The sequence below is a fragment of the Podarcis bocagei genome (assembly GCF_964188305.1).
Source record: "Podarcis bocagei genome assembly, chromosome: Z".
Classification (NCBI taxonomy): Eukaryota; Metazoa; Chordata; class Lepidosauria; order Squamata; family Lacertidae; genus Podarcis; species Podarcis bocagei.
The window spans coordinates 19,954,193-19,967,039 of NC_138140.1; the positions used below are offsets into that span (position 1 = coordinate 19,954,193).

General features: G+C 48.1%; 1 protein-coding gene across 3 annotated transcripts in view; it reads left to right on the forward strand.

Annotated features, from left to right (window-relative positions):
- The first annotated feature begins 164 nt into the window (after positions 1 to 164).
- Positions 165 to 12,847, forward strand: part of CCDC187 (coiled-coil domain containing 187) — a 29,200-nt gene continuing 16,517 nt past the window's right edge. Inside the window, exons 1-9 of one of the 3 annotated variants that reach the window (XM_081179885.1) lie at positions 165 to 425; positions 3,249 to 3,930; positions 6,075 to 6,155; positions 6,277 to 6,360; positions 7,811 to 7,942; positions 8,332 to 8,987; positions 9,891 to 9,961; positions 10,081 to 10,652; positions 11,351 to 11,444. In XM_081179885.1, the coding sequence (XP_081036011.1) occupies positions 3,612 to 3,930; positions 6,075 to 6,155; positions 6,277 to 6,360; positions 7,811 to 7,942; positions 8,332 to 8,987; positions 9,891 to 9,961; positions 10,081 to 10,652; positions 11,351 to 11,444 (2,009 nt within the window). In that variant the 5' untranslated portion in view covers positions 165 to 425; positions 3,249 to 3,611. The remainder of the gene's footprint in view (positions 426 to 3,248; positions 3,931 to 6,074; positions 6,156 to 6,276; positions 6,361 to 7,810; positions 7,943 to 8,331; positions 8,988 to 9,890; positions 9,962 to 10,080; positions 10,653 to 11,350; positions 11,445 to 12,847) is intronic. The other 2 variants (XM_081179884.1, XM_081179886.1) reach the window with 2 other exon arrangements.

Sequence of the window (12,847 nt, forward strand, 5' to 3'; positions counted from 1 at the left end):
CATTAAAGCCATCTAGGTTGGTAGCTCTCACTGCCTCCTGCTGGAGGAAGTTCCACAGTTTAACATTAAGCTTTGTGGAATGTCTATTCCCGGAGCAATAAACTGAGACAAGAGAGCAGCAGAGAAGGAGATGTGCAGGCTTGACTCTGCATGCTGCCAAGGTCCTCCTCCTCCTCTCTCCTTCCAACAGAAGGAAGTGCCAGGGACTGGCAAGCCCAGGCAGGCAAGTGTTGATACACACAGCTGCTGTCAGGGAAAACATAAACCGGAGGCGTGTGTTGCCTGTTGCCAGCAGAGAAAAAGCAATGAAATGCCCCACATATGCTCTCCACATATGCAGAGGAAGGGATCCCAAGACACATTCATTGATTCAGGACATTCGATGCTAGCCGAATCCTGCAGCAGGAAGTCACAGCGAGAGACAGGTAACCTGCAAGTAAATCTTTATTTTATCAGTTTTTTAAAGGGTGACCCTTGGAGCCCTTACAGTTCTATGAATCTATTATCTGTTTTAACTGTTAAGAGCATAAGGCGAGCCTGCTGGATCTAGGCAGGGGCTCATCCAGCCGAGCAACCTGTTCTCACAGTGGCCAACCAGATTCCCATTGTGGGAAACCAGCAAGCAGGGCCAGAACACAAGAGCCCTCTGCCCTCCTGCAGACTATGGAGGCAGAGGATAGCTATCATGCCTAGTTTGTAGCCATCAATAGTCCGCTCCTCCATTAATTTTAAAAAGCCATCTAAATAGGCAAGCCACCCCTGCCTCTTGCAGGAGTCCATAGCATTAAAGAGAGACAGATCCTGAAATGCATTTGCTGACCCAGGCATGAAATGTTAGCCAAATCCTGCAGCAGGAAGTCCTGGTGAGAGGCAGGTAAAAGGTAAAGGGACCCCTGACCATTAGGTCCAGTCGTGACCCACTCTGGGGTTGCGGCGCTCATCTCGCTTTATTGGCCGAGGGAGCCGGCGTACAGCTTCCGGGTCATGTGGCCAGCATGACTAAGCCGCTTCTGGCAAACCAGAGCAGTGCACGGAAACGCTGTTGACCTTCCCGCCAGAGCGGTACCTATTTATCTACTTGCACTTTGATGTGCTTCCGAACTGCTAGGTTGGCAGGAGCAGGGATCGAGCAACGGGAGCTCACCCCGTCACGGGGATTCGAACCGCCAACCTTCTCATCGGCAAGTCCTAGGCTCTGTGGTTTAACCCATAGTGCCACCCGCGTCCCGAGAGGCAGGTAACTCACAAGGAAATCCCATTTATTTATGAGTCTCTGCCTGTCTGTTGTTTCAAAATATTGTTATTTATTTGGGGAGGGTATTAGACTGTAAGCCTGACCCATAGGAGCCAATTCCTGGGGACCAAGGTCCCTTCTGCTCCCCCCCAATAAAAATTTGAGGGGGCCGACCTCCCCCAAGTTGATGGGTATTGCTGTGGCATGTGATCAATTATGTGGGACGGGGTTTACCTGCACCCCATGTTTTATTCAGATTGGCATCCCTGGCCTGAGCCCCCTTCTAATTCCTGGATCCAGTACTGATGTAATTCCTGGAATAGCCAGGCTAGCTTCCTGGCAAGGTAATGGACTAAATATTGGTAGTTAAAGTAACCAAGGAAGTGGCTCTGTGCCAGATGATTAATGGGTGGGTCCCTCCTCCCTCAACTGCCTGGTAGTTAGAAGGACAAAAGCCACAGTTGGGAGTTGAGTTGTGTGAGATTGCAGGCTGGGCAGCTGGGAGACAGAGCCATGCCCGATTTCTGCTTGAATCCAAGCCTGCTACCTTCAGGGGTGCTAATGCTGTGAACCCTTCCATCGTAAGCTCAGACCTGGGAGAGCACAGGGTTCAAATCCCCCCGCTTGGCCATGAAGCTCCCTTGGCCTTTGGAGGATAAAATGGGGAGTGGGGAGGTTAGGCTGAGAGTGAGTTACGGGCCCAAGATATCACCCAGTGTGTTTCATGGATGAATGGGGATTTGAACCCTGGTCTTTTCCAGGTCCTACCCCGACACTCTAACCACTACACTACACAGGGTCTTATTATGTATACTTAGTATATATACAATATACTATATATATATATGGCGGGTGTTCCATTGTCTCCCAAGATAGGCAGATGCCAGCATATATATGGTAAAAAATATACTCTTCTACTTATACAATATTGTAGTGGTTCTAGGGGTTGCTCGTGCGTAAGCCGGTGCCAACACCTGGCTGGGTTGCCTGAGTGAACCTTTTCTGTCCGGACAGCCACTCACCCGTGCCTGTCTCAATCGCTGGCAGAATCCGTCAGTGGGCATTTCTTAAACTTCTTCCAGCAAAGAAGCTCTTTGACGCCTAGTCTCCTCCTACTCTCTCTGCGCGAAAGCCTTCTGCGCAAGGAGGGCGTAGGCAGCGGAGGACCTCTACTCTCCCCGCTGGTCCCTGGCAAGGAGTCATGGGACTGCCTTGCCGCTTCCCCCATCTGCCCCCCTTCTCCACTGGTGCTACACTGATTCTCTTCCCCAGAAGATGGGCTGCCTCTCCTAATCCCGGGACGCTCTCTGGAATCCCTCTGGATTTTGCTCTCTCCCTCCAGCACTGATGGCAGTTCGCTGACAAATATTATATATAATATATAGAGCTCTGCCTTCTCGAACACCTGGTTTTTGACATTCTTTTTAAAGGAAAAAACCTAGTCTTATATACAGAAAAATACGGTATATGACCAATTATTTTGACAATATATCTAAATTGGTATCATCAAAAATATTCAGTCACGCTGATTTTGGACAACAAACAATAGTGTCTTTGGTAATAGTTATAATTTCTGTCAAAATTAAATTCCAAAAATTTTACACAAATTGACATTCCCACACAATAAATGAAAACCTACATTGCAGGGGGTTGGACTGGATGACCCTTGGGTTCACTTCTAATTCTATGATTCTATGGCTCTATGTACCAAGTTTATTGCAATCCCTCCAACAATAAGGTAATACAGAAGAAAACATTTATTTTTTTTACATTTGCAAAGGAATGCAGTACCATCTGTGTAGTGATTTCAAGGAGTTTTCCCTAAGAAAACTGGAAACAGACCTTAATGGCTGCAGTTCTGAAATTTTATTGCAATCCTCAGGAACAATTTGTGTGCCAATATCCAACTCCCGTATCTTTTAAGTGGTTCCATAGATCCATAATTTACATTAAGCAATATATATACAATTCAGAAACTAATCCTTTCCCCTTCTACCCATTGTGTTTAATGAAGTTTTGAATGGTGCTAAGGGTCTCAGAGCTTCTGCTTCCCACCACCAGTCTGGGCAGAGAGCAACCTTGACCTCCCCTTCAGCAGTCAAACACCAGGGCCAGCTCTGAATTCCTCAGCTCCTTTCCTTGCTCCTACCTGCCTGGGAAGCTACACCTGTTGCATTCCTCTTTCCTGCAAATGGGTGGGTGGGACTCGGCAATGACCCTCCTGACTTTTCCCTTAGGCTGAAGGAGGATTCCTTTGGGATGGACAAGACACCCCTTCACCCAGGATTGGGACCTTGGATCCTGTGACTCTGGGGTAGAGGCTGGCCTCTCGACGAGACTCCCATCCTGCCAAGATCCATCCATCGGAAGGGGGTCCATGGAGCTCCATCCATCTTCCTTGGTCCCCCCAGCTGAAGGCTGGGGGGTGGAGGGTGGGAGCCACCTGGCCAAATCTAAAGCCAGCATCCCAGGACATTGCCATATTGCTCAGAAGTTGTTGGAGGCTCTCAAAAGCAAGTCCCCTCCAGACAAGAAGCTGCAGGAGTTGCAGCAGCGGATACTGGAGCAGCAACGGCGGTGTCTTGTCCGTGCCCTGGGAGGGGGGAGTGCCCCCACTCTGGGCACAAGGACTCTCAAGAGGAAGGTTGGCAAGCCGGCTGCCCACATCGTTGACACTCTAGATCCAGCTTCTGAAGGTGAGTTAACACAGCTAGTTGCTTTGGAATCACAGAATTGTAGCATTGGAAGGGACCACCAGGATCATATAGTCCAACCTCCTGCAGTGCAGAAATTCCTGCAAAGGATTATTATTAAGAGAATAGGAAGAGCCTGTTGGATCAGGTCCATGGCCCCTCTAGTCCAGCATCCTGTTCTCACAGTGGTCGAATGCCTCTAACAACCTAGGAATCCAGATAGGTTCATAGCTGTCAACTTACAGATTTGAAAATAAGGGACCAGCAGCCAAAATAAGGGATTTTAGTCAACCAGCTCCCCAGCCAAAGGCAGAAAGCCCAGCTAGCCCAGCAGCCAAACGAAGCCTCAAGTGGTGGTTCCCACAGTGCAGCAACCCGCAAAGGGGGTGCAGCAAGGAAAACCACCGCCACTTCTTCGCTGGGAAGCGCTGAGCAAAGGCGAGTCCCCAGGCAATGCGGCCGATTTGATCGGCACAAGGCATACAAGCTCCACCCCCCCAGTCGTTCTTAGACTCCTTATTGGGTGAGCAACGCAGCCAAGCAATACAGCTGGAGCCTCCCTCCTCCCTGGCCATCAGGGAGGGAGGGAGAGGAGCTGCTTCCTTTGAAACCCGGGAAATTTAAGGGACATCATCAATAAGGGACAGCAGCGGGACACGGCGCTGGGATAAGGGAATTTCCCGCCAAATAAGGGACAGTTGACAGCTATGGATAGGTTGCCTCTTGGCCTGGAGGTTTCACAAGAGCACCCGAAGAGCCCTGGTTGATCAGGCCAAGGGGCCCCATCTAGTCCAGGCTCCAGATGCCCATTATGGGAAGCCCACAAGCAGGATGCAAGCTCATGATCAGCCTCCCTTCTTGTGGCTTCAAGTAACTGGTATTCAAAGGACCACTGCTTCTGATAAAGCTCTGCCACCATGGCTAATAGCTGTCTTGCGCAGGAATTTGCCCAGTTTGTCAAAATTATTGTTAATGTTACACCAGTTCACTTATAAAGGCTGTGTGCACATTCAAAGCACATTTCCCCATGCAAAGAATTCTGGGCACTGTAATCTGCTGATGGTTGCTCGGAATTGAAATTGAAATTGAAATTGAAATACTTTATTATCACTTTTACAACTTGTATACAGTGAGATTACATGAGCACCCCCCACTGAGCTCTCTTAGTCTTATTTCCCCTCGTTTACTGACACACACACACCAAACCTGAAAGTCAGTTGCCCTGTTGTTATATTTTCATTCAGCAGCCTAACAGCCCAGGGATAGAAGCTGTTCTTCACCCTGTTGGTACAACTAATCATACTTCCATATCTTCTGCCTAAGGGCAGGAGATCAAGAAAGTGCCAGCCAGGGTGTGAATCATCCCTGAGAATTTAACTCGCTCTCCTGAGGCAATGTTCTTCCATCTCATCCAGCAGATTCACGGGACAGCCCATAATATCTTGTGCTGTATTCACCACCCTCTGTAGGCACTTCCTACAAGTTAATGTCAAACCAGCGTACCACACCGTGATGCAGTATGAAAGGACACTTTCTATTGTGGACCTGTAGAAGGAGATCATGAAATTTTGATTGACATTGTTCTTTCACAATGCTCTGAGGAGATGGGGTCTCTGTTGGGCTTTCTTAACCACCTGGGTTGTATTGATTTTCCAAGTAAGGTCTTCACTGAGATAAACTCCTAAGAATTTAAAGGAAGAGACTCTCCCCACACAGCCCTCTCTGATGTACAGCGGGGCTAGTTCTCCTCTCTTCCTCCAAAAGTCCAACACCATCTCCTTTGTCTTGCCGATATTAAGGTGCAAGTTGTTCCCTAGGCACCATGTAGATATTTTTTGGACCTCCCCTCTATACGCTGATTCGTCTCCACCTGTTATTAAACCCATTATGATGGTGTCACCTGCAAACTTAATAATTGCAGTAGACAGGTCAGATGATACACAATTGTATGTATACAATTGCAGGACAACATGAGGTAAATTACAGTTCCCAGAACTCTTTGATGGAAAGAAGGTGCTGGAATGTCCAAGTGATAGCAGGATTTGGCTGCTGGAGAATCCGCCCCCAATATATATTTATTTGTGGTTTTGTGGTGCATTGTCAAAATCTGAGTTTAATGTATCATGTGACTTTTCTCACTGGTGAAGGCCGCAGAGGAACGTCAGGAAAGGAGAAGAGGCGCAAATCGCACATGATTCCTCCCCCTGAGATGTCTCAGAAAGAGAGAGGTAAAGTTATGGTGGACTGTGTGAGTGCTGCTTGGACCAATTCTTCATTCATTCATTCATTCCTGCATTTCATGCTTTTTGAATCCATGCAGCCAGCCAGCCATTTTTTTTTCTTTTGCAGGACTTAACTGGTATTCCCCAGTTATTTCCCAACACAAGCATGTCCCCCCTCATTTAATCCCCACAACAACAACAACCCTGCAAGGTGACTAGGCTGAGAGGCAAAGTGACTGTCCCAAGGCCACACAGTGAGCTTCATGTGCAAGTGGAAGGATTTGAACCCTGCTCTCCTAGTTTCCCAACCAACACTCTAACCACTCCATCCTCCACATGGGCTCTCTCATGAGGGTTAGCTATTGATTAACCTTTCCTGCTCCGTGAATTTTTTCTGTCCTATTTTAAAGCCATTGAAGTTGGTGGCCCATCAGTTTAACTAAGAACGACTTTCGTTTATCCATCCTGGACTTTCCAACTTTCTGCTTCATTGGATGCTTACAAGTTCTGGTGTTATGAGACAGGAAAGAAAACTTTTCTCTATCTATTTTTTTTTCTGTGCCAGGCATAACTTTGTAAACTTATCCCCTGTTCCTGCTCCATCAGCGGAGGGGGCTTTTTGCTTGCTGAACCCTATTTAAAATGTATTGTCTAATTTCCTCCTCCCTCCTGCTTTGTTTTAACGAGTGGCCTGAAAAATGACTAGTGTGCCTCCCTTGCAGGGAGGGCTGCCGCCACCCACATTCATCAAGGGAACTGTCAGCATCAGTCCTCAGGAAGGTCCCTTTCATCGTTTGTCAGTGGTGAGATGGATGGGAGGTCAGAGGTCAGAGACAAAGCGCTTAGCGCCATGATGAATTAGTGATTTGACGTAGTTAATGAAAAATTAAGCCACACTGGCTGTAAAATATTCATCTATTCATGGGAAGGAGGAACGGGAAAGGAGGCTCAGGTAGGTGGGCAAAGAATCCTAGAATTGTAGAGTTGGAAGGGACACCCAAGGGTCATCTAATTCAGCCCTCTGCAATGCAGGAATCACAGCTGAAGAATCCCTGACAGATGGCCATCCATCATCCACTTAAAACCTCCAGTGAAGGAGAGCTTTAAACAAGGAATAGAATTCAGGATGGCTACTAGCCAGGAGGCTCTACTCTGCCTCTATGGTCAATGCTTCTGAATACCAGTTGCTTCTGGGAACCACAGGAGGGGAGAGGGCTGCTCTTGTGCTTGAATCCTCCTTGCAGGTTTCCCAAGATGCATTTGGTTGGCCACTGTGAGGACAGGAGGCCGGACTAGATAGGCTACTGGCCTGATCCAGCAGGCTCTTCTTACGTTGTTCACAACCCTGCTTGATCCTAGAAGAAACCCTCCAAATGATTTACAAAAAAGGATAAAAAATAAAACTATCTGTAGCAACGATAATTTAGTACATCTGAAGAGTTAATAATAGTGTGAAAATAGATTCTAACTCACACCAGCTTTCTAAACACCTGGTCAGGCTTGTCTAAAGAAAACTGTTCTTAGCTGGTGCTGAAAAGATTACAGTGAAGCTGCTTGCCTGATGTCAATAAGGGAGTTCCAGAGTTTTTGCAGGTACAAATGCAGCTGTCTGGAGAGTGTCTCACTCCTCAAAGACCCTTTTCCTGCTGTGTTTAATCTAGGAGCCCATTTATTTGGTCCTTCTGCCTGGAGGGAAGGCCAGAAGCTGGCCAGGAGGATCCTGGGCCAACCCCAGAAATACCCAAGGCCGGGGAACAGCAGCTCTCTATGGATGGCAGCAAAGGGCACCCCAGGTATGTCCTCTTTTGACATTTCCTCCCCACTCCCACTTCTTGAGAGCAAAGCTTTAAAAATAATTGTGAAAATAGATCTCCACTGAAAGCATGGTTTGTTGCATTGCTGCCTCGTTGTTAACTGGTGGTTTAACAAAATAAGCCCAGTTCCTGGAAACCAGAGAAAGGGAAAGTGGGTCCTGTTTGTTGGCCATGGTGAGGGCAGGATGCTGAACTGGATGGGTCCCCTTTGGACTGATGATTCTTATGGAACTGACAGCTCCAGAGGCAGTCTGTCTTGATTCCCAGGTTCTTAAGGGTATTTGGCCACTGTGAGGATAGGATGCTGGACTACCTGGACCATTGGCCTGAACCAACAGGCTCTTCTGATGTTCTTATGCTTTCCACAGAACCGGAAAAAGGTTTGTTGACCATGTCCCAGGTAGAACAAAGCTCTTTAGGAAGAAGAGGTGGCACGCACCGCAAAGATCATGCCATGGAGAGAGGAACAGCACAAGCTGGAGAAGCAGATGGTGCTGCAGGATTGAAGAAAATCTGCCAAGGCTGCAGGAACCAGGAATATCCAGATCTAGAAAGGGAGGCAGGAAATCTGCAAAGGCAAACTGGAAGCAAGGGTAAAGCAGGTTGCTTCGATGGGATGGAAACCAAGGATTCCCCCAAGGTCCACAGTGCATCTGCAGACACTGGGTGGATGTGCCCCAGAATACTCTCAGCCATCCGCAAGGGGAGGGTGAAGGAGACCTCCCGAATGGAGAACCAGCCCAGGCTGGATGGACAGAGGAAGAGGATCCCCTACAATATTGATGAGGTACGGGAATTTATGGTGCAGAAGATGGCAGAAAGGAGAAAGATGGCCCAGGAAGAAAAGCGAGCTTTAAGGGAGGCGCAGGAGGCAAGGAAGAGGAGGCTAAAAGAGGTGGAGAGGAAGCAGAAAGAAGCTTTCAGCAGAAGCAGGAGGAGAAAGGCTTACGCAGAGGAGGAAGTGGGCAGGAAGTTCAACCGGGGAAGCGCGTCCACGAAGTACGCCAAGAGTCACTGGAGCCCGGTAAGGATATAAGATGTGTGTTTGATTGGTGGAAAGAATGGTTGGTGAGCTGTAATTCAAAAGTCCAAGAGAGAGCAGCAAAAAAGGGTAATGCAGCAGGGTTCTGTCCTGGTCCCAGTGTTCCTCAATATCTTTATAAATGACTTCGATGAAGGAATTGAGGGGATGCTCATCAAATTTGCAGATGACAGCAAACTGGGAGGGGTAGCTAATGCCAGAGAAGACAGAATTGGGATTCAAGATGACCTTAACAGATTGGATAACTGGGCCCAAACTAACAAAATGAATTTCAATAGGGACAAATGTAGGCAGGAATAGCTAGCTGCTCAAATATAAGATGGGGGAACACCTGGTTTGCCAGTAGGACTTATGAAAAGGATCTACGGATCTTAGTAGACCACAAGCTTAACTTGTGTCTACAGAGTGATGCAGCAGCAGCAAAAAAAACACCCCTCTATACTACTTTTGGCTGCAGCAACAGAAGTATGGTGTTCAGATCAAAGGAAGTCATAGTACTGCTTTATTCTGCTTTGGTCAGACCACACTTGGGGTACTCAGTCCAGTTCTGGGTGCTGCAATTTAAGAAGAATATTAACAAATGGGAATGTGGACAGAGGAGGGTGATCAAGCTGATAAAGGAAACCAAGCCTTAAGAGGAATGGCTGAGGGAGTTGGGTAGGCTGAAGAAAGGGAGACTGAGAGGAGATATGATAGCCATCTTCAAATATCTAAAGGGCTGCCCCATGGAAAATGGAGCAAGCTTGTTTTCTGCTGCTCTGGAAGGGAGGACCTGAACCAATGACAGGAAATGAGATTCTAACTGGAGGGCACCAGGTTGGGGAAAGCCCTCCCTATAAAATAATTCCAGCATTTTTGCAAAGTGGATGCTCTTTTCCATTTCAGGAACCGGAAGTCTCACATTGGGTCCGCCAAACATCACGTGCTCTTCTGAGGGGTGAGGTGGGGTTTCCCAGGTAAGATGGTTGCCATTGCTCCCAGGTGCTGAGGAGTGGGATAGGATTGAAGCAACTAGTGCTATTTTGGGGTTTTTTAATAATGTTTTCCTTCCTTTCTGGTTCTTTTGTCTTGTCAGTGAGGAGTGCCCAGAGGCGTCCAAGACAGCAGAAGTGACCGAAAGCTCAGATTTGTTTCGCACTAGTGTTAGTCACAGCCCTCTAAGGCTGAGGGACCTGGACGTTGCCCCATCGGAACTGTCCAGACTTTCTCCCCACAGAAGCAAACAAGAGAAAGTCAGAGCCATTGGCCTTCTTGCCAGGAGCCTCAGTGAACGGCTGGAAAATGAGACAAAAAGGCTGAGGGCCAGAAACAGGCCACTTGAATCTTCAGGGGACCAAGGGTGGCCAACGGGACCCCCATCGCTGTCAGAGGGACCTTCTGCCACCTCAAAGCCTGAGGCTCCACCTGCAGCATGTGAAAATGCCTTTTGGGAGCCCAACTATTTCCGTAGTCCATCACTGCATGCTCAGGAGAACTCTCTCCTTCCAGAAGGAGCAGCAGCAGTAGCAACCCAGGCTGCCATGGAGAGGATCTGGGCCTTCTTGTCCATTGCCAGAGTTCATGGTGAGGGACCGCAGAGGGATCTTTCCTCTGAGGTGGAAGAGCAACATGCAGCCAGTGCAAAAAACATCAAGGGAAGGTGGAAAGGTGAGCTGAGGCGTTTCCTGGGTTGCTGGTCCCTGCTCTACCAACTGAGCTATCCCAGCACTCAATATGTAACTCCCTGTTTCTTCCCTTTACTCTCTCCTCAACCAGACATGCTCTATGCTTGCTCCATTCCCAAGCAAAAGCCTGAAACTGTTTTGACTGTAAATATAAGTATTTTACCTGCATTGTTTGTATTGCTGCTGTAGCTGAAGACCAGTGCAAGACTCTTGAGTTAGTAATCATAGTCTGTTGTCTGATTTCTTTGCTTAGAGGGGTAAGAAAGGTGGAAGCCAGCTTACTTTGTTGCTGGACTTGCTCAAGAAGAGGTTTTGTAGCCTAATTCCTATACTTCTAATTTTGCTGCCAAGGATGGGATTTAAAAACTCTCTTTAACCCACACACATGGGTTCCTGGAGGGATAAATTGCAACTAATATATCCTCTCTGAAGGTGGCCCAGTTGGTTAGAGTGTGGGTCTGATAATGCCTAGGTTGTGAGTTTGATCCCCGCATGGGACAGCTGCACATTCCTGCATTGCAGGAGGTTAGACTGGGTGATCCTCTGGATCCCGTCCAACTCTACGATTCTTACCTGTTAAAACCCATTTGACACCTAGACGTCATCCTCATTCTGAAAAAACTGAGCTTGGGTCTCAGGCCTTAAAGCCGTCCATACATATTCCTTCCTTTTCTTCTAAAGGTTTTCTTGCAAGTAGGGAACCTCAAAGAGGACCCTCCCCCAAGATGCCAGGTGCCTCAGCTGCCACACCACATCTGCAGTTCCTCACCCGAAGGTAAGTACCTCCTGACCCTCATGGACCTTCACTGCTGCTGTGGTGCCCCATCAGAATGCAAGAAAAGCCTGCATGACCAAGCCAAGCCAGTCCAGCATTCTGTCCCCACAGTGGCCAGCCAGGTGCCTGCAGGAAACCTGCAAGCAGAACCCAATCACAAGAGCCCTCTCCTTTCCTGTGACTTCCAGCAACTGTGGAAGCAGAGCAGAGCCATTGTGGCTTGTAGCCATCCAGAGCCCTCTCCTCCTCCATAATTGGTCTAATCTGCATGCAGCACAGAGTTAAACTATGGAAGTTACTGCTGCAGGAGGCAGTTATGGCCACCAACATGAATGGATTTAAAATGATTAGACAAATCCACGGAGGGGAGGGCTATCAATGGCTACTAGTCATGATGGCTGTGCTCTGACACTACAGATGGAGGCAGCAATGTTTCTCAAAGCCAGTTGCTGGAAACCACAGGAGGGATGAGTTCTTGCGCTCAGATCTTGCTTTTGGGTTTCCCATTGGGGGCATGTGGTTGGGGGCCACGGTGAGGACAGGATGCTGGGCTAGATGGCCTGATCCAGCAGGGCTCTCTTTATGCTGTTATGTTCTAAACTCTCCTTGCCAAATGCAAAATGCAAATATCTTAAAAAAGGATTTTGGGTGCTCCAGTTTACCGGAGAGCCCCTTTCCATCTTTCAGCTTCTGCAAATGGTAGTCCAAGGATTTTGGGAAGCACAGTGACTTTCTGTTCATGAACAGTTCCTTTATGGCAGAGCTTTCCAAACTTCTCACACTTTTAACACATGCATCATTTCACGATACAGTAATTCATCTTTACCAGCATGCAGGAAGTTAAACTAACCTCTTTCCGGCCCTGAGAGCAGCTTGGGGAGCGTTCACACAACACAACTACACAGTGCAGCTGACACATGTGTCGTAACACACAATTTGGAAAGCTTGGCTTTGTGTGGTGCCTGCTTGTGTTTTAATATGAACCCAGAGAAGAGGAGCAGTGTTGTGTAGTGGTTAGAGTGTCAGAGTCGGATCTGGGAGAGCAGGGTTCAATTCCCCACTCAGCCATGAAGCTCACTGTGTATCCTTGGGGGCAGTCACTGCCTCTCAGCCTAACCCACCCTGGGGATTAAATGAGGACTAGGACCCTGGGAGAGAGCAGGGTTCAAATCCCCACATAGCCATGAAGCTCACTTGGACAAGTCACTCATTCTCAGCCTAACCTACCTCACAGGGTTGTTGTGGGGGCTCCCTGAAGAGAAGGGGACTAATCACCACCACTCTTGAACTCACTGGAGAAAAAGGGTGGCTATAAATGCAATAAAGAAAGAAGAGCAGTTCTACAGTTGACCACAGGGTGGCACTGCCAGCCCATGCAAAAGCCATGCCAGTTGGGTGCGCCA